This window comes from Chenopodium quinoa, unplaced genomic scaffold (assembly GCF_001683475.1).
Source record: "Chenopodium quinoa cultivar QQ74 unplaced genomic scaffold, ASM168347v1, whole genome shotgun sequence".
In the NCBI taxonomy this organism is placed as follows: domain Eukaryota; kingdom Viridiplantae; phylum Streptophyta; class Magnoliopsida; order Caryophyllales; family Amaranthaceae; genus Chenopodium; species Chenopodium quinoa.
The window spans coordinates 720758-742935 of record NW_018744501.1 but is presented as its reverse complement, the minus strand read 5'-3'; the positions used below and the strand labels follow the sequence as shown (position 1 = coordinate 742935).

Here is a 22178-nt window from a genome sequence, read left to right as displayed (position 1 = left end):
TTTGGTTGTGTTGTTGTTGTTAGTGTTCTTGTTTATTGTTGTTGTTATTGAGTTTCGGTTTTGGTTGTGTTGTTGTTGTTAGTGTTCTTGTTTATTGTTGTTGTTATTGAGTTTCGGTTTTGGTTGTGTTGTTGTTGTTAGTGTTCTTGTTTATTGTTGTTGTTATTGAGTTTCAGAATTGTATGTATGTTTGTGGTTGGTTTTGGTTGTTGTTGTTGATTTACTTACCTTACATATAACCCTTGTAGAATTATTAATGGTTTCGATCACATTACTCAGTTTAGGTTGCTATAATTGCTGATTTTGAAAGTGAAAATAGAGCTTCTATACACAAAGTACATGAGCTCAAAGTACATGTAGTCATGACTTATGCCCATGTTGAGCTTCAAGAGGTATTAAGACCTTCATAGCTCAGTTTAGGTTGCTATAATTGTGTAGTTTGCTTGCTTGATGTTAGGACATTGCCACACTGTTAATGAATTTTTGCAATCTAATATCTTTGATTAATAATGGTCTTTTCTAGAATGAAACATGGAGGTTCCGAACTACCCTCTATATTGCTATTGGGGTGGAGAAATTGTCCACAAAGATAGCGATATAACGTATAGGGGTGGGAATCAAAAATTTGTGTTTGTACATTCTGCGATGACATATTCACAAGTTCTGAACAAGCTATATGAAGAATTGAGTGTTGATCCTAGAGGTGTGGAGTTGAAGGTGGTTATGCGTTATCCTATGGCTGGGGCATATGTTGCAATTCCGTTAAATGACGACAACGCTGTTAGAGCTATGTGGATTGCTGTGACTCAGAGTTCTTCTGTTGCAATGCAATTGTTCATTGAACAAGTTCCAAAGGAGCCAGTTGTGCAAACTAACACTGGTTCCTTTCCGGGGATGGATTTTTTTGGTAGTGTGGATCAACCGTTTTCCACTGGTGTTCAAAGTGTGGGCATAGGGTCATTCACAAGAATGCTTGTTGATCCACATTATGTCAATGACCATCTCTCACAGTTTAGGTCTCCGGCCTCATCGCCTAATGTTGGAACCTCGACAAGCACACAACCACAAGGCATTCTTGATTCTCTTGACCCAAACAATGTTGATGTATTTGGCGATGCAGAGATGAATGACACTGATGAAGATGATGATGAAGAGGTAATTGAAGCTCGTGATAAGGCAATTAAAGGAAGCGCCCCCACTTCAGACTTCAATGAAGTGGCGCAAGTTGATCCTCGTTTGAATAACTCATGGATGTCTTGGTTAGGAAATGAGACATATAACAATGGGGGAGAATTTGAGGTTGGTCAGCAGTTTGACTCATTGCAACAACTGAAAGATGCTGTGAAATCTTACTCCATAGCTAGAAATCAAACAATTCGAGTTGTGGAGGCAGAGCCAGAGAAATATGTTGTTGAGTGCAAGAGGAAAGAACAATGTAGTTGTTCGTGGAGGCTTAGAGGAGTGAAAGATCCAACACTCTCTACGTTTAAAATTGTGAGGTACAACGGCCCTCATGCAAGTAACTGTGTTGGTGACATCGACTCGGGAGATCATAAGCTACTGACTTCCGAGTTCGTTTGCAATGCTCTTCTAGATGTCATTCGCGTTGATCCTTCATTGAAAATCAAGACAATGGTGCAACTTGTGAAAGAGAAATTTGATGGATTCCAAATAACCTACAAGAGAGCATGTCCTACTCTTATTGGTGGATTTGGATCATCTGGGTAACATGATTAATTATATATTCTTGTTTAATATTTATGTTTTTTCTCGAACGCTTAACATTAATTCAATTTTTTGTTATCGTGTAGGTCCCATGGAGCCGGTGATTCGTCCAGGCCCAGTTGATCCATCTGTTCTACGCTTGCAGACTTCCTATAGGAGCCACGATGTTTGGAGTGGCGTAGCTGATAGAGTTCTCTCAGTTAGGGAGCATATGGTCAGCGTGGGACGTGAGTGGAGGGTAGATGGCGGAGTACTAGAGTACGTTAGGCTTGCTGGGTTTTACGGTGTACATAGGATTTTGGGAGGAGGGTTTTTGCTTGATCGATCTCTTCTTACGGCGTTGGTTGAGAGGTGGAGGCAGGAGACACATACTTTCCACCTAGTGGTAGGTGAGGCCACCATTACTTTACAGGATGTCTCTGTCCTGTTAGGTCTGAGAGTGCACGGCCCTCCTGTCATTGGACCTCCATTTGAGGGATGGCATGACCTAGTTGAGGAGTTGCTGGGTGTTCGACCTGGCCATGATGATAACGGTAAGCCGTTTCTGGAGGGATCTACTTTGAAGTTGACGTGGCTCAGACGTCACTTCTCACAGATGCCAGAGGGAGCTGATGACTTGACAGTTCAGTGCCATAGCCGTGCTTACATTCTCACTCTCATGGGATCTATTCTGTTCGCCGACAAGAGTGGCGATGCTGTGTCACTCTACTACTTGCCGTTCCTTCGAGACTGGGGGACAGCTTCGACCTACAGCTGGGGGAGTGCGACTCTTGGTTTTTTGTATCGGCAGCTATGTCGAGGATGTCAGCGAGATTCAAGACAGATTGGAGGCCCGCTCATCCTACTACAGTTGTGGTCGTGGGAGCATATTACTATTGGCCGACCATACATTAGGAGGCCTCGAGATCCGCCACAGGAGGACCCTGAGGCTGAGGATGACATTTTGGGGACTCAGCATCAGCGAGGTGTTGACCCTTTGGCGTGCAGGTACAATGTTTGCTTCAAGTTCATGTTCTTACAATTCTATCTTTCAAGAATTATTATTAACATGTCTTTACAGGTGGTTACGTGTCCATCTATCGTGTGCGCATACTGCTTCTGGACTACCATACTACAGAGATGCGTTTGACCATCAGCGCGAGGACCAGGTACAATCGGTGTTTCTTTTTTTTTGTGCATTGTATTTCTTCCATTATGTTAGTCATATACATGTTGACATACTTGTTTTGGGAATTAGATGATTTGGCAGCCATATACTGAGGCGGTGATGGATCGACTTCCGGAGATTTGTCGCTCAGACATGCACATTTGGCGTTCACGGGCACCTCTGATATGCTTTGACGTCGTTGAGTTCCACCTCCCAGACCGAGTCCTTCGTCAGTTCGGGTTAGACCAGCCGATCCCACAGGATGTAGACACGGACGTTGCTCTACACAGGAAGGATCGAAGGGGACAGCGTAATTGGGAGATTCGGCATTCGGACCATGTACACGAGTGGAGTCGACGAGAGGCATTAGTCGTCCAGGGATACCCGTTCACTGGGACTTCTTCCCCGGCCATGACAGAGTACATGGCTTGGTACCGTCGCATCACGAGACTGGTCATTACTCCACCTTCGCAGGAGCGCCCCCCGAGTCATTACCAGCCAGCTACCTCTGACCTCCTGCTTGTATGAACTTCACTTCATTTCAATCTAGTTCTTACGTTTTTGATTTCATTTTACTAACATTAAAACTACACTTAAATGTAGGCACATGCATTTGCTGATTTGCACGTCCAGCTATCGGGAGCTACTGAGACCATCTCCCACTTGCCACCAGAGACGGCTATACCATTTGCCATACAGACGATGCAGGGTTTTACATCATTTTGTGGCCAAACCTTGTCTAGGGTGGGGCAGTCACACCTTATTCAGCAGCCTCGACCGTCCACGTCTTCATCTTCTACTGTGCACACTATGCCGATCAGACCACCACCTCATCGTGGAGGCCATTCAGCACGTGCCTTCCGTCCACCGACTCCTTCTCAGCATACTATCATGACATCTCCTCCACTAGTGCATCGCCAGTATCAGAGAAACCGACGGCGTAGCAACACTACGTCTGGGGTTGGAGTTTGCCTGGATGACATTCCAGAGGAGACAGCTGCATCATCTTCATCGTCACCTCATGGGAAGAAGCAACGCCCGAGCTAAGTGCATATTTTGGAACTAAACTAATTTTTTTGTAAATGCTTAGAATTGGATTTTGTTATATTTAATCAATTGAAAAATATTCGACTTTGCAATTTCGACTTCCTTAGATCTTCATAAACTTGTTATTTATGGTGGTTGTGTTGAAAATATGCTATATATCTCATGTTTTACAGGTACACAACTTGCAGGTTTTTTTTTTGAGTGATTATGCAAGTTTGAAAAAAAAACCAGTCCAGGGTAAACCGCTACTTCAAGTAGCGGTTTTTCAAAGTAAACCGCTACTTGATGTAGCGGTTTTCCAAAATAAACCGCTACATTAAATAGCGGTTTTTTGTAAACAAACCGCTACTTCAAGTAGCGGTTTTAAACTAAGAAACCGCTACTTGAAGTGGCGGTTTATTGCAAAGAAACCGCTACTTCAAGTAGCGGTTTACCCTGGACCGGAAAAAAAAAAACCGGTTTTTTAACCAGTGCTTACGTGGACGGTAGAATGGGAAAACTTAAAACTTTGGCTGCAATTTGGGAATTGCGGTTCTTCTTGACTTTAATTTGGGAAAGAGCTCAATAAATAACATAACTACCTTTCTCGATTTCCTCTAACTCTTTCAAAGTTTCCTCTACATCAATAATTGACAATCCCTTTGCTCTTAACCAATCTTGTGAACAAATAAGGGCTTGAACCATCTTAATACAAAGACAACAATTACTTAATTCAGAATTAACTAACATCTTTGCAGCATAGATTTCCTACCAAAAAAAAAAAAAAAAAAACCTAGTCCACATCTCAGAAATTGTCTTTGAAGCAGACATTCATCAGTACACTGAAACACTTGAAATTTCAGTCATAAAATGCATTAATACATCTTCACTCGAAATTTTAGTTATACAATTACTTGATACAACAGGAGTACAAAAGAACTTTGGATGAAATAAACAAATAGAGCAGAACCTGATTCAGTAAGTAGCAACAGCAGGTTGACATTTCACAATAACCTGACATTCTACCCCACCAAGCCTGGTTGCATTGATGCAACACAACCAAAGCCCACCCGGAGGAAAACTGAGGGAAAAGGCAGTTAATGGTTGGAGTCTGGTGGAACCATGCAATGCCCAAACTAGAGGGCAAGGTAAGATCTAGAATGATATTGGAAACAAACCAAACCCACCTCTGATTCATCAGCAGATTACAGAGTCAGCAAAACAAAACAAAGAAGAGCAATACACGTTCCTCCATAGAAACCTTATCTGGATGTGGCCCAATATATATATTTATATATATTTGATGAAAAGCATAGACCCAAAGGAAACCTTAAGTCCTCAACCTTGCAAACACCAGCATAGACACCAACAAAATTTACTGCTCTCAGAAGCTATTATCTAGTGGAAGGAAGTGGAATACACCAGTTTACTACTTCAAGACAGCAGAACATGTGAATCCCATACCATACAAACCAGATTAAGTCCCTAAGTCCCCAACCAATATACCCTAAAAAAGGAAAATTCAAACATAGTCAGGCAACCAGTATAACACTAACAATATATAAGATACTCTTTCATTATGCATAAAGCTGAATTAAAGGAATGCAGCAGTAATAACAACTAAGAACAGGGCATAAGAACAGTGAAACAACACAAGCAGTTAAATTAGAGTGTAAGAGAGAAATTAGTCAGCAAGCATCATTCTTTGAATATAAGATGAATAGATCAGCAAACACTAAAACCCATCAAAATTCAAAACATGTAAATTCACAAATTAGAAAATGTTAAGGAAATTGATTTAATAAATAACAGTGATAGACAAATTCAAGGAAGACAGCAAATTCTATATATTCAGATTTTACCTTAGGTGTTAGAGAGCTCCGAAATGGATCTAGAGTACAACCTCCCGTACTAAAAGCGGATTCAGACGCAACTGTAGACAGTGGGACTGCTAGGATGTCACGTGCCATGCACTTAAGAACCGGATAGCGATGACCATTAATACCCCACCAAGTTAATGCATTTAGTTCTTCTTCCTACGGCCCTATGCATTCATGTAAGAACCTATCCAACTCGTTCATCACATACCTACTTATCCCCTCTAATCTTTTTGCCACTTCTCTAAGGTTTTTCATGCAATCGGCACCCCCTTCTATACCAAAGACACTATCATCATCAACATCAAAATCAACATCAACATCTATTGGCATTAAATCTCCTTGTTAGCTACTGATTTGGGTAAAAACCCTAAGCCACGTGGCCTAATAAAAAGTTGACACATAGAAGTCTAGGAAAGGTCCATATAGGACCAACCACCGCTGACATGTGTCCTTCCTAATTAGAAGGGAAAAAGATGGACTTTAGGGCCCAATTCCCGAGAAAGCCGCAAAGCGGCGCAACCCACCAATCTAGGTCAAAATGACATAAGGGCACATTTACCAATGACCCTATAAATAGGGAGATTTACCCCATTTGGGGACACGTCATTTATTACAACACAATTAATTCTCTCACATCAGAGAAAACACCTGATCTCGGGATCCGAGAAGATCTACTTTTACTTTCCGCACTTTTTACCTTACTTCGATCGGTTCTAACTTGATCGTCTGAGGCGGAACTCCTACCAACAGGAGCTTTTGTTGTTTTGCAGGTACATCCGGCAGGGAATCCAGTCTTAGTGACGTAACTCTCCCGTAGGACACAAAAAACCCCGAAATATTTTGGCGCCATCTGTGGGGAGAGTACCTCTAAGATGGTTTCTTAAGAGACTGTACCGCCTCCTATAGAAAAGCAGCCTACGGCTGAGGTCTTTTTAGACCATGATACGGATGAAGATCCAGAGGTCGAAACATATACGGCCGCAGATGGATCCCTCATTACAAGGCGCATCCGTTCCAAAGACAACAAGGAGCGGGGTAATAAGTTCATGAAATTCATGACAAGTTTCAAGGGAGAGATGAAGGACCTACTCTCCAAGAGGACGGCTGGTCCCAGCAAGGGTCAAGCAGCCAAGAAGCCCTTACGCTCTGAGAAGGCTAAATCGGTCAAGGATAAGGAGCCCACTCCGCACCCAAAAAAAAGGAGGGGACCCGGCCTTCGATTGATTAGACCAAGTTCCGCTTCCCCGAGCCGGGGAAAAGGAAGGCCATCCGGCATACACAGCCGGATGGCAGCAAGAAGACTATCTCTAATGCTCGACTTATTATTGAGCAAAGGAGAAACCAGCAACTGTCAGACTCAGTTTCAACGTCGACTTTCCCTGACAGCTTCAAGAATACCTCGATGAGGTATTCTCAATCTGCACAGGAGAGCCTGTCAGGTGGCCCATCCGTCCATACAGGTCCTCAGATGATAGGGTCAGTCCCGTATGTGCCCCAACAGCCATACAGGCTGTTTGCCCAGCCTTACCTGCTGCATGTTCTCTTTGGTGGTCAGGCGGTATATAATGTTCAGCCACTGGACTGGCAACTCCGTCTGCTAAAACTTGGAGAACAACCTTTTGCGTTCTCCAAGGGGATAACCAAGGCGAGACAGCCGGCCAAGGTTAAGAATGTATAGCCTTTTTCCCAGCCTTACCTGCAGCTTGCTCCCTTCAGGGGTCAGGCGGCATGTAACGTCCAGCCACTGGACTAGCAGCTCCGTCTACTAAAACTTGGAGAACAACCTTCTGCATTCTCCAAGGAGATAACCAAGGCAACATAGTCGGCCAAGGTTAAGAATGTCATGGTGGGTACTTATGATGGTACCACCAACCCAGAAGACCACCTGGGGGCATACACCCACCTCATGTACTTCAGGGGTTGGATGATGCCGCATGGTGCAGGTGTTTCCCAGCCACGCTGAAGGGCATTGCTCAACAGTGGTTTGGAAATTTTGTCGGTTGGGTGCATCAACAATTTAGGACGCTTGCGTTCTTGTTTGCCTCAAACTTCTCCATGAACATACCCGTCAAAAAGACAAACTTTAACTTGGGCGCGGTACAACAGGGAGACAGGGATGGGCCCCGTTCATACGTCAGGCGGTTCAATTTGATGAGAATCCAGATCCAAGGATTGTCTGACGATGTTGTTTACACAGACTTCTTCAAGGGTCTGAAAGAAGAGTCGACTTTCAAGTTCGATCTCATCCGGAAGAGAATTTCAACTCTTCAAGAGGCGTTGATGGAGGCGGAAGCCTATATACAGGCAACCGAGCTCTACTCCACCAGTAAGCAGTTAGACTCAAAGAAGTCTGACAAACAAAAAGGGAGTCAGCAAGAATAGCCGGCTCAAAAAGCTGAAGAGAGCAAGAAGAGAAAAGAGATCTGGGCGGTTAACGATTCTGATCAGTCGTCCCAGAAGAAAAAGAAAGAGTTCAAACCGTACATCCCAATGTAGGAGTTTAACAAGGACTGCTACTCCATCCTCATGGAGATAAAAGATCGGGTGACTATTGAGAAGCCCGCTGCCATGAAGAGTTCCGTTAAAAATCGGAAAAAAGACAAGTACTGCCATTTCCATGAGGATATTGGCCATGACACCAATGACTGCTACAACTTCAAATGTTTATTGGACAGAACGGCTTGTCTGACATCATCAGCTGGAAGTGTCTGTCCAAGCTAAAATGTAAGCTAGGCAGCATGAACAGGTTCACTCACCCCCTGGTTGGTTTTGGGGGTGGAGTTGTGCACCCAGTCGGCCGAATTGATTTACCCATCCAGCTGAGAGAGAAGGAGAGGGGCGCCATATGGTCATTTGGTTCTTGGTCGTAGAAGAGCTGACCGCCTATAATCTCATTTTGGGTCGTCCGACTCTAAACGAATCCAAGGTTGTCATTATCCCATCCCTCGTGCTGCTGAAGTTTGAAAGAGATGGCGGTTTTGTTGGCTCCCTGAATGGAGACCAGAAGACAGCCCGGGAGTGCTATCTCTCAGACGTCAAGCCCACGACGGCAGCAGTCGACCAGGGTGAAGAGCCAATAGATCTTGACGATGTCAAGGAACCAAGGCCTGCCCCACCAGCAGTCGGCAAGAAAAGAAAGGTTGACCAGCTGGTCACTGTCAAAAAAGAGAACAATAGCAATCACTGACCGAGGAACGGTCAGATGAACTCCGTCCCCAACCAGCTGGTGAACACATCGATATTTCTCTGGATGACACACGTCCAGAACGTGCTATTAAGGTGGGGATGGTTGCCTTTGCAAAGTTGGGGGCAGACTTGCACAATTTGCTAAAGGAATTCAAGGACATCTTTGCCTTTGAAGTAGAAGAGATGCCAGGCATCAGCCCGGATCTTGTTGTCCATAAACTCGTCGTGGATCTAAAAGAAGAAGCATGTTAGGCAAAAGAAAAGAAATCACGGTGAGGAGAGAAGTCAGGCGGCAGCCGCCGAAGTAAAGAATTTGTTAGACGCCAGGTTCATTCGGCAATGTTACTTCCCAGATTGGGTTGCGAATGTTATTCTTGTTATGAAGAAGTTAACATATGATGAATTATTAGTTAATTTTTTTTATTTGTAAAGCACCATCCTATGATGGTTTCCTTGTGTATTAATATCAAAGGTATTATTATGTGTACTATACTATGCGGGTTTGTGCTGATGTTGAAGACTCATTTCTATTTATTGTCATTGTGGATTATATTGCACTTGATTAGTTAAGAATTCCCCTTGGTTGCTTCTGTGAGGTTTTTGATGGTTATGTGCTGCTTCTAGATTATATCATTAAGTATGTCTTGATATGCTGAACTTTCTTGTGTGTTTTTTTTTCCAGAGATTGCACGCCATGGAAGACAGAAGAGAAGGATAAGACAGAAGTGCATGGGTTTGGGGCTCAATTAGGCCATACCTAGAAGTATAAAACTTAGGAAGAAATAGTTTGACAAAGTCTGGTGCATTGTGCAATGTGAAATGTGCATAACAGTCTTCTTCACATTCCGGGATGCATATTTTTGTGCTATGCAGAATGTACAGTTTCATGAAAATAATGTACTTTTGATGATCGACATCTTTTTTTAGCAATGCTGAAATGCGTTGTTGTGAAACGAAAGAAAAGGTTCGAGTCCCTTTTGCTAGGCCAGGATGAGGTATTCTGATCCTGGGTTCTAGAATTCTAGAAACTTGGGAACTCTGAGTGTGATTATATTTTTTGTAGGGCATTTTTGATAAAGAGCGAAGGGGCCTAAATTTTGGTTACTTCAAACTCTTGTGTGGGTCTATGTAGACGTGTTTGTAAATGTGATACAAAAGCTTGTGAATATAGCTATCTTTAAATTGTTGTAGCGCTCTTTTTAGCTTGGGTGTTACGGTGTTGCTGACATGTTGTGATGTTGATGAGATAATTACAGTTCAGATATGTTGGTTGCATTGTTTCTAAGTCTCCATGCTTACAACTGAAGTTTGTTTATTAATAATCCTAATTGCTTATCAATATTACTTGACTTGGTTGTGGCCAAGGCGTGGTGTGATGGTGCGCATTATATGTCTTGTTAGCTTTGTTTGTGTGATTAAGGGCTCTGTGGAAAAGCAGGCATGGGTTTAATTAATTAATTACTTAACCAAAACTTGATTAATAATTGTCATTCAAGGCTTCAAAGAGGTATATGTCGGGGCTATTTTAATCCTTAGATGGTGTGGCGTTACTTGTAAGTTGCAATGTGTGACTGGAATGATTGATTGATCTTCTAATCCATAGGTGTTATGGCTTGATGCTTGTCTGCTATCTTCGTCAGAGCCTTTTACTCCGTAGAGGTTGATGCATGATACTGGCCTTATATTTCATAAGTCTAAGACCAACAATATAAGATATTCGTGCACCCAAGATGAGTATGTGCGTCTTGGAGCTGAGAGAACTTCTAATTGATACTAGGGTGAAGAAACACTAATCACATAACAACTCTTATATCAAATAAAAGTTTCTCTTTCCTTTTAAAAGATATTAATTGCATAAAATCATGGACAATGTGAACAAGGTAGAATTAGTGAGATTCGACTCCTTGCATCATGCCTGAAAGTCGAATTGCAATCCTTACCATTAGAACCTTTTCTGATTGTTTGGGTCAACAAATGGAGCATAGCCCAATAGCCCGTTTGTCCAGCCCAAGTAAGCTCCGTATTAAATAATCAAACAAAAAGGAGGGAGAAAAGAGGATAACGTTACATACACTTTTACAGAGTCGAAGCTCCAACAATGGAGGTTTTAGCAGTTGGCATACCTCATTTAGGAGAGAGAATACTCTCTCATTCCTCAAACCTAATTTCTCTATCTTCATCTCCTTCGCAAATTCACTCGATTCCCATCCATTCAATTCAATTTCAGAAATTCTAAACTCAGAAATTACAGTAGTATTAGCTTGCAAGAGAAGCTTCCATCAATTGAAGACGAAGAAAAAGAAGATAGAAAGTACGAAGATGAATTAATGGCAGATAGAAATTTAGCGTTGCTGGATGATTATGAAATGGAGGAGAGTGATTTTGACCCTAACCATAAAAGTGGTCAGTATTTTTCAAAATTCTTGTATTTTTTTTCTTTTTTAATTTAGGGTTTCGTAGGGCTGCATTTCGAAATTGAAGTTTAGCTTTGAAATGTTTGATGTTAGTTCTATTTTGGTATCTTCAAATTTAGGGCAATTTTCACTGAATTTGGTTGTTTAATTGATTTTTAGTTGTTGCTGATTTTTGAAGTACTACTTCTTGAAACTGGGTTCATGCTTTGATAGATTTTAGTGCTATTAGCTATTTATGTTATCAGTTGATATTAATTATCCTGTGGCATTTTCGAGTGTTCAATTGCTTTATTGTTCACTTTCGAGGTTTTGTTAACTTGTAATATGTTAGGAAACGTTTCTTTGGAGACATCGGGTAAGGCGATAGGATTGGAATGATGTGATAAGAAATTGGGGAGGATGCTATTCAGGTGATTGTAATGGTGAATTGGTTGTGCACTTGAGCTACGGCTTTAATGGATACCATACTAATGTTGCGGGCGATCAATCAGGATTTGGTTGTTTTGTTTAGGACTATCGTAATATTAGTAATGCACTTATAAGTTCTTATCTTTGGTAGATACTAGGTCAGGGGATTCGAGTTATTGAGTAATCCCTACTAAGCAGAAAACCTTGCCTCCACCTAGTTGATATTCAGAAATAACAGAAGTTTGATTATGTTATTCATTATCTTCAATTATTTGGACTTCTATACAAGTCTATTCTCCAACTTTTTTTGTTGGGGTTATGGTTAGATGTTCTGAAAAATATGCTTCTTTTTCTTGAGATTACATTTTAATTTCATTTACAGGATACAAGCCAAATGTTCGGAAAAGCACTCTTATAAATCAAACGATTGGTCAGAAGCTGTCAATTGTTACAGATAAACCTCAGACTACCAGACATTGAATCCTTGGTATATGTTCTGGCCTAGATCATCAGGTTTGAATTTCCCTGTAAATGATGGCCTTGTGACATCGAATATATATTTGTAGAAGACAATACCTCTAATGGCAAAATGTTGTTTCCTGTGTGGAATCTTCTATAGCTTTTAATTTTTTTTGTTCTTTTAACTTTTGAAGTGTGATTAAGCGTGGTGTTTTGATAACCCCAGGCCTGTTATGTGTTTAATGTGTAAACTTTGGCTGGTGACATTCCTATTTAATGACGGTATCTTCTGTTGACAAAATTGGCACATGTTGCTTGTATTTTTTCTAATTTTCTTGATATCATTAACCATTATGAAATAAAATTGACCATGCTTTTATGGTAAAGTTGGGAATACTTGACATCAGTCTAAGGTGCTGCATCATGTGATTTTTTTCCTAGGCGATAGGGAAACAAATGTCATGTACCATTGTATTGTCTATATATTAAGTAACCTAGTGATGCAGTTGAATGAGTACATCAATTAATTGCTAGTGACATTCTTTGTTAAGGTTTGCATTAATCTTTTGATGATTTTGTGTTTGTTATTCTCATCTTAAGCAGTTCTAATATGGGTCATCATATTTCATCAGGGAGGCTTTGCTTGATTTCTATGTCTGGGAAAAGAAAGCCTGAACATATTATCATATTTAGGTACGGGTTTTTTACTAATTAGTATTTAAGATCTCTGCATTATTTTATTCTTGTTTTTTAAGTTCTATGCTAAAGTTAAATTGCTGTATGTTAGCTCTTAAGGTTTCTTCTTTTGTTCTGTATCTCTTAGGGATGGAGTTAGTGAGTCTTGAACATCGAGTTAGACAAAATCATTGAGGTTTGCCCATGATTATTAAGCTAATCTTTTTAATCCTCTCTTTTTGGAGTGTTCAGGAAAAAACTTTACATCTCTACCGCATCAATTTTTATATCCATCCCTCAGCATTCGGTCTTATTTTTGGAGTGGTTTGTGGATGTCAGAGTGATTAACATCCCAGTTTGTTGTAAGTGCCTAAGTATGTGAGACCATTCTGATAATATATATATCTTATAGGTGTTTAATTTCGATGCTGATAAATCTCTGAAGTTCAGTTAAGCATGAGTATATAAAGGACCACATGCGGTATATTAATTTGATTGTTCTGTGTAAAGGCATAGTTACTATATCATACTTGAGCATCTTATTCGATCACTCTGTCTAAAATTTTCTAAAGCTCACTTTCAACTTTTCAAGATTAATTGGAACTTATATTGTACTTCACATATTTTGGGTAATCAGGCTGGTTTCCTCAAGAAGGCTTTGAAAAATTCAGGTATTGCATATGAGATTGACGAAAATCATAAGAAAGCAGGAATACAATCTAGCTGAAAGCCTGAGGTTCACAGCTGATGTATTGGTAAATGCTTAATTTTGAAATTTTGAGTCTTCACTCCACCTGTGTGAAAGTAAACACAACCCCAGCTTGATTTCCGAATTGTTTAGTTGTGCTAATGTAGGCTTGGGGTTTTCTGATGTGTTGGAGGTTAGGGGTAAATTGGTGAGATAAATCACAGTAGTCAGTAATCAGTCATGAGTATACCTACAGAAACTATTGTATATGCTTTTTAAAAACCTTCCTGAATGACCTGAAATGCCTGAATGATTATACTCTATGTGACATGGGCTTATGTTCTTCTTTTTAGATCAAATTCCATATGTTGAGTCTGATTCTTACGTGGTCTACAACAACGAGAATGGCAGGGTCATCAATCGCTTAAGAGAAGATGGTATTGTTGATTTGGACTCTGATTATCACACTATCCCAGAATAAATATCAATGAAGGTGATGGTTAGCAGCTGACTTGTGGATTCCCTTGTATATGAGGTATGGATAGCTTCAGACAAAAAGTATGTACAAAAGATCTACTATTCTGATCTTGCATGGCCCATTGGAACTATTCTCTACTTCAAGCAAATTCATGCTGTGAAGAGCCATCTTGGAATCACCAATGAGAATGCCGAGAGAATCGAAACTGAGGTCAAACTTTATCCTGATATTTTTTATCCTAATTTGTGAATGAACAAGCATTTGATCTGATTTGATCAGTCATTGCATCTCTATCCTTGCTTGTTTACAAGTTCTGTGGTAACGGATGCTGTTTTTTGGAGTTTGTGTTTATTATTCTCAATTGCAATTCAAACTAATTGCAAACCTTAACAAAGAATGCCACTAGCAATTAATTCATCAAAAGATGTGCCATATGAGAAATCAAGCAAAGCCTCCCTGATGAATTATCAATTCAAAAGATGTGCCATCAATTGCAATTCAATGTATTTTTAATTGAATCTAATTAATTCATTGGTGCAGGTTAATGGACTGGCTGAATTTTTGGCAAAACCAGAATCTGAAACCCAGGAATTCCCTGAAAGATCAGCAATTAACTCATCTTATGCTCTCCGGACCACGGCCACAAGAACTCGCTGTTCTACAAGGACTAGAGCGGTGGAAGGAACTGATGCAAGGAAGACTCCGGCAACACGAACCACTCGGAAAAGAGCATCTCAGGAAGCCTCAATCCAGAAAAATATGGAAGCTGAATTTGAGGCTGAAAAGGACCAATCTGAACTGACAACAGTGTGCTTCCTGGTAATGGTTTTTCTGAATTTTTATTTGGATGTTATTTCCTGTTTTTTATTTCTGAAATTTTGTTTCTACTTCTTGTGTAAGGAAATTTCAGAAGTGGTTTCAGGAGTAAGTGTCGAAATTGAAGGACAAAGTGAACCCCAGAAGGAGGTAGAGCAGCAAGTCGATGATGGACAAGAAGTCATTAATTTGGATGCACAAGAAGGGGTTACCGAGATGTCGAATGACAGTAAGAAGGTGGACTTCCACAGCTTCAGTCGAAGGGATCTCCAAAATCTGTGTAAGGAAAACAAGAAACCTGCCAATACTACCAATGCTGCAATGGCTGCTTCGCTTGAATCTCTCGAAATTGTAAGTTTCTTTTGCTACCATATCTTTTGGCTGTTAATACCTGAACCATTCGTCTAAATTTTTGTATAGCTGACTTTGGAAGCCAATGACTACATTTTATCTCTAAAGTTAATGTTGTTTATACGCTAGATGTATTAATTTCCTAATAATTGTATTCTCATAGGTTGAAGGTCTGCAAGAGTTACTGATGGGATGTGACTCTCAAGTTCCAAGCTCCCCTCTGATGTCCAAAGTGCCCACAATAATTCTAAGGATGGATATATCTCACGGATCACCAAGGCATTCTGATGTGCCATCAATTGCTGCTGTAACTTTCTACACTCACCCTTCCTCATCATTTCTAAAAAATTGACAAGGAAAATTTGCTATCAACATTCAATAGTCTTCTCCCCAGCATTCTTAGTTAATAGTTTCTGCTTCTCTACTGTGAAATACAAAATTATTAGTATACTGGCAACACTGCATTGATTTTTAATTGACAAATCTGTACAAGAGGCTATCTGGCAGCAATACTGCACCATAGAATCAAGTATGTTAAGTTTACTTAGCACATGACAGTCAAACATTTCTATATCAAAGACGCTCAGTTTTCCAATCAGCTCAAGACAAAACATCGAATGCAACTTTGATCCGCTCCTACAGTCAAGCTTGCATATATTATACGTTTTTACACAATGATCAATATTTCGATGATTTCTTATCCTTCATCCTTGTTACTCAAATCTTAAAACCCAGAATACTTTTTAAAAAATTAGGGTATAACATATAACTGTTAGTTCAGACTTTAAAAATATTTTCCGGCCAAATTTCATGATTTGACTCAATTATTAGTTCAGACTTTAAAAAACCATATAATTCTTCATGTAACCAAATTAAATTGCACAACATTTAAAATATTACTTTAACAACAAGGGTATACTTGTGCAACTAGAATCAGGAGAGTACAATCGGAATTATAAGAAAATGGCTAAAGCAAATAAAAAACACATATCAGAAGAATAACATGCCAAGTGCAGCCCAAAGCCATTGCATAAGCGAAGCTTTTTAAAAAAAAAATTATCCTCCGGCTTATTCGCCACCCTTGACAGTGCTGCAATGCTGTTAGTTCAATTGCGAAGTCAGATTAACAATTCTTCAATTTGATGGAAGCAAATACCACATTGAGTTCGAAAGTGTCAACAGTAGCTACAAGCCTACAAGTTATAATTTACTACGACATAATCCAAATTTGTCAAATTGTAGCAATTTTAAGAATAAGAGAGAATACATATATTGGTAAAAAACTGTTGATCAATTCCATAATCCTGAGACTTTCACAAAGCTCTCATAATGAAAATTACACAATTGGTAGCACTCTCATTTATAGGTCTTAAATACCCTAACTTACAAGTAGGCCTAGTTATTGGGTAGGGCTACCCAATAGCAAAAGGGTCGGGCCTAATACTAAAGGGGTTTGACCCTTTAATTTTTTAATGGACAGAGCTTTTATAGGGTCTTATTTTATAGCCCAATAATTTTAAGAATTAAAATAAAAAGCCCAATAATAATGGTAAGGGTCAGCCACTCAGCCCTCACTTCCATTTTCTCCCTCTTCTTCCGCCCACCTTTCTCTCTCCTCCATTGAAGCGCACTCAGAGTTCTCCATTGAAGCCGCGCACTCAGAGTCTCAAGTATCATCATTGTCTGCAGATTTATTTTGGTGTTTTTTGTACGATTTAATTATAATTTGGGAGATTTTATAGGTATCTTCCTTTTTTTTTTTTTTACTTGATTTTAGTTTTAGAGAATCATGATTGTCTGCGGATTCGACTTAATTTTTATGAAAATTTGATGAATTTGGATATGATGTGATCGAAAATCAATTCAAATTGGATGCATATCCTCTACAATTGGAAAATTTTGATATTCGATTTTACAATACTTGACTTCAGATTATTTTTTTTCGTCGAAAATGGTAAAACAATGGAGACTGCTAATTGGGGGAAAAGTAATTATAATTTGGGAGTTTTTTTGCTTGATTTGATATTTGCTTGATTTGATTATAAGTTGTTCTTGGTGTTGCTAATGCTGATTTATTTTGGTGTTTTTCGTATGATTTAATTATAATTTGGGAGTTTTTTTGCTTGATTTGATATTTGCTTGATTTGATTATAGTAGTATGGTGCAACGATAACTATCTTGTGTTGTCAGTGTAAGTTAGCTTAGTATGTACAATAGAAGTTTTAACAAATGTCATCAATCATAGAAACCCCCCTGCCCCCAATTCAAATTTTGTTTCTTTTTGAAAGGAACTGTCCAACTGAAAGCACTTGAAATTTAATAGCAGAAAGTAGAAGTTAATGGCTCGCTTCACTTTTACCTCGACCCTGATCCGACCCTGATCCGCTAAATATTCATCATGATCCGCAACCAACCCGTCCCGCTAATGACCCACACCGACCCGCCCAATAACCACCCCTACTTACAAGCAAGACCTAACACACATGACATCAAATCACAAAGTCTTCCCAATGTATGTTTCCCTATACAAGTTAACACTGTACTACAATTTTGTCTCCAATCTACATAATGGACACGTTCGTTTTCCTTGAAAAGCTCAACGAATCATGCATTTTTTGTGATAGATATGAGAGCAAGGAAGAGTCGCCACATTGTTTGACATCCCAAACTCCTCTAAACATATCGAGCAATTACTAGGGGTGGTTATTCGGCGGGTCAGTAGCGGGGCGGGTCGGTTGCGGGTCATGATGAATATTTAGCGGGTCAGGGTCGAGTTAGGGTTAATGCGGGTCAGGGTCGGGGTAAAAGTGAAACGGGCCATTAACTTCTACTTTCTACTATTAGATTTCAAGTGCTTTCAGTTGGACAGTTCCTTTCAAAAAGAAACACAATATGAATTGGGGGGAGGGGGGTTTCAATGGTTGATGACATTTGTTAAAACTTCTACGGTACATACTAAGCTAACTTACACTAACAACACAAGATGGTTATCGTTGCACCATACTACTATAATCAAATCAAGCAAAAAAAACTCCCAAATTATAATTAAATCATATGAAAAACACCAAAATAAATCAGCATTAGCAACACCAAGAACATCTTATAATTAAATCAAGCAAATATCAAATCAAGCAAAAAAAACTCCCAAATTATAATTACTTTTCCCCCAATTAGCAGTCTCCATTGTTTTACCATTTTCGACGAAAAAAAATAAACTAAAGTCAAGTAGTGTAAAATCGAATATCAAAATTTTCCAATTGTAGAGGATATGCATCCAATTTGAATTGATTTTCGATCACATCATATCCAAATTCATCAAATTTTCATAAAAATTAAATCGAATCCGCTAACAATCATGATTCTCTAAAACTAAAATCAAGTAAAAAAAAAATGGAAAATACCTATAAAAACTCCCAAATTATAATTAAATTATATGAAAAACACCAAAATAAATCCGCAGACAATGATGATACTTGAGACTCTGAGTGCTCGACTTCAATGGAGAACTCTGAGTGCGCTTTAATGGAGGAGAGAGAAAGGTGGGCGGAAGAACAGAGGAGAAGAGATAGAAAATGGAAGTGAGGGCTGAGTGACTGACCCTTACCATTATTATTGGGCTTTTTATTTTAATTTTTAAATTATTGGGCTATAAAATAAAACCCTATAAAAGCCCTATAAAATAAGACCCTGTAAAAGTCATGTCCATTAAAAAAATTAAAGGGTCAAAACCCTTTAATATTAATATTAGGCCCGACCCTTTTTCCATTGGGCAGCCCTGCCCAATAACCAGGCCTAGCAATTACTAATAGTTCCTGAATGGCCGCTGTTAGCAAACTTGACTCCACCTGTAGAATAGATTTTATGCGATTAGTATCACAATACATGGGTTCGTAATCCTGTTCAATACAGTCGGTATCAAGATTATAAGGATGCATGGGCTCGTAGTCCTCTTCCTCTACATTTTGGTAAACCATAAGGTTAAAAACAAGAGACGTGCGACCAGATTCACGAACATCAGTGATCAAACTCTCACAACTTTCGACCACAACATCAATGGTAGTATCCCAAGCATTGACATTAACATTAAGATGAGCGAGCCAACCCATGACATCAAATTGCCAATCAGAGCTTTCTCTCTTCAACTTTAATGTCCCAGTAACATTGTGGACAAGGCTGCTGTGGCCGCGGACGTGGCCGCGATACGCTGAGTGGACGGTGAAGAAATTATCGACTGGCCTCTGACATCACTAGAATATTCGTCGATTGACCGTGATTCAACTCTGATGCCTGATTTTATTACTAAACTTAAACATTTATTCATCGTCATATGACATTCTGCACGAACAGATTCTGAAATTAGGAACGAATTCTAAAACTCACACTTCCATCTCATTCATACAAATAATCGTGATATATATAAACATTATAGAGATTCAATTATCAAATTAGGGTCGAAAATTCAGAGGGAAATTTGATTAAAACATCATAAATAGTTGAGATTCGAACCCTAAACTTACCGCATTGACAATTAAAATGAATCAGATAAAACATAAACCCTAGATTATGAAATTGATATGATGACTATAAACAAGTTACCTCTCAGAAGCTGCCTCTTCAATGGGGGATACACGGATTAGAAGGCGCCGTCCGCTTGAAACTAAACCTTAACCTTCGAAACTCACTCCAACCACCCCGAAATACTCAACACTCACCCGAAAACACTCACCCAGAAAATTCGAAAAAAGAAATGGAGAGTAGAGGAGCAGAGGTGGTGGTGGGAGAGAAGAGAGAAAGATAAAGGGATAAATCACTTTTTTTATTGCCAGTATTTACAGTCTTATACTACGTATAATTTTATCAAAGTTAATCTTTGTGCGGTTTGTTTTAAATAAATCAATTTTTCAATTAACTAACAATAAGTTGTATTTTAAGAAGGTGTTTGTTTGGAGAAAAAAAAGAGGAAGATAGGGATATATAGGGATAAAAGTAAAGGGGTTCAAATATTCTCTTGTTTGTTTAGGGAGATAGGGGGATAGGGATAACATAGGAAAGGGGGACAAGGATAAAAATACAAGTTATCCCTCTAAAATAATAACTAGGGGAGGTGGTATAAGGGTTGGGGACATAATAAAGGAGGTAAAATACATTTTTACCCTTAATGAAAGAAAGAATAAAGGAAAAGGAGAAATTTGAGTAAGGGTAGTTAAGTAACTTTTTTACTTATCCCAATATAATTCCCAATTCATACCAAACAAAGGACAACCTTTTTTTCTTCTCAAAAAAAAAAAAAAAACAAAAAGGGTTTTTCTATATAGTACCATGTTAATTTCGTTTTTCTAAGTTGTGCCCCAACATACATCACTTTCCACACTATAACCTCAATATATATACAATTTCCATACGGTAACCTTTCCGTTATCCCACTGTTAAAAAATTCCGTTAGTGGGGTCCACTTTCCATTTATTAATATTTTTTATCGATTTGCGCGTTGGAAAATATTCTGTTAAAAGTTTTGGGGGCTATTTTAGCCCTCATGGGTCCAAATTGAACTCAAATTTCACAAAAAATAACGTAAATGCCTCGTTTTGCGTATTAAAACGTGAATACGTAAATTGAGACATTTCTTAATAAGAAAAACGAGGCATTTAAGTTATTTTTAGTCTGAGCTCATTTTGGACCCAAAGGGCTAAAATAGGCTCCAAAACCTTCAACGGAAGGTTTTCCAACGCGCAAATCGATAAAAAAAATATTAATAAATGGAGAGTGGGCCCTTCTAATGGAACTTTTGGGATATTCTCGATGGTAACCCCCTATTATTGCTACGCACCAATGGTAACCCCTTTTTTTTGGATTATACGAAATGACCTTGGTTATCTTTTTTCTCCTAATGATGACATTAATGATGGTGTTTTAACATAAAATTAAACTATGGTTGACCAAAATAGCGAAATGACAGAAATGCCCCTTTTATTTGACAGATTTTGTTTATATAAAAAAAATTAAAGAAAAAAAATCAAAGCCCCTTCCCTTCCCCATCGCCACCTCCACCTCTCCTTCTCCGGCGACATCAAGGCCGAGAATTCTCCCCACCACACCACCAACATGACACCAGCCACGTACCCACACACGCTACATCCACCATTCCACCGCTACAACCACCAACTCTGTCAACAACAGCCCGATACTAGCAGCTTCTGCTCGCCTCCCCTGCTATCTCAATTCACCAACAACACACAACAACTGCGCATCACCACTGAAGCCCGCAACCTCTCTTCACACCGCAAGCAGCAGCGAGCAACCAACTAGCAATTCAGCCCGTGCAGCACCGCAACAACATCAATCAAACCGTAACCCAGCAACATTAATTTCTCCCTCACTCGGCCTACAATCGATTGCTCCAATCTACCATCAACAACCACAATTCGACCGTCAATTACTACAATTTCGGTCACCAATCGCAGCAAGGACTTCAATTGATGCTCCAATTCAATACCTAGATGATGCGAAATAGTTGATGATGGTGACGATCGAGCGGTGATGATGAATTGTTGGTGATGGTGCGAAATTTGAGTGTGTTTGTGGGTTCATGGTTGCTGGGTACGTGGGTGTGTCGGGCTGGGCACGCGGTGACGTTTCGTGGTTGTTGATTGGGTGGGTGTGTTGGGCTGGTGGCTCTGTTTTACGGCTGCCACGATGTGAGTTGAGGGTGTTGCAGTGCTTGGGGAGAGAGGTGATTGGCTGCGTGGATTTGTGAGGTGGTGCGTTGTTGAATGACAGCGAGTGAGTAGTGGAGGTTTGTGGTTGCAAAATGGTGGCAAGGTGAGGTGGGATTGTGTGGTTGTGTGGGCTGGTGTATGAGAGTGGGGTCGCCGGCAGGTGGTGGGAGGCGGGTGTGGGCTGGGTTCTTTGTCGGTAAAGGGGTTGT

At 39.7% G+C, this 22178-nt stretch overlaps 2 protein-coding genes and 1 pseudogene across 7 annotated transcripts; all 3 read left to right on the top strand.

Moving 5' to 3' along the window:
* LOC110697899 overlaps positions 1-22178 on the top strand; it is a 70455-nt pseudogene that overhangs the window by 12836 nt on the left and 35441 nt on the right.
* Positions 2887-3926, top strand: LOC110697801 (serine/threonine-protein phosphatase 7 long form homolog). The gene is made up of 2 exons (XM_021875181.1): positions 2887-3394; positions 3476-3926. The coding sequence occupies exons 1-2, from the start codon at positions 2963-2965 to the stop codon at positions 3917-3919; spliced, it is 876 nt and encodes a 291-aa protein (XP_021730873.1). The 5' UTR covers positions 2887-2962; the 3' UTR covers positions 3920-3926.
* Positions 10851-15800, top strand: LOC110697802. Of its 6 annotated transcripts, none has more exons than XM_021875187.1 (7): positions 10851-11367; positions 12169-12273; positions 12878-12938; positions 14020-14296; positions 14627-14905; positions 14987-15253; positions 15417-15800. In XM_021875187.1, exons 5-7 carry the CDS (start codon positions 14846-14848, stop codon positions 15603-15605), a joined length of 516 nt encoding a protein of 171 aa, XP_021730879.1. In that variant the 5' UTR covers positions 10851-11367; positions 12169-12273; positions 12878-12938; positions 14020-14296; positions 14627-14845; the 3' UTR covers positions 15606-15800. The 6 variants fall into 6 exon arrangements, with proteins under 6 accessions (XP_021730879.1, XP_021730876.1, XP_021730877.1 ...); XM_021875184.1 differs by having other exon boundaries at positions 13962-14296; XM_021875185.1 differs by having other exon boundaries at positions 12169-12299.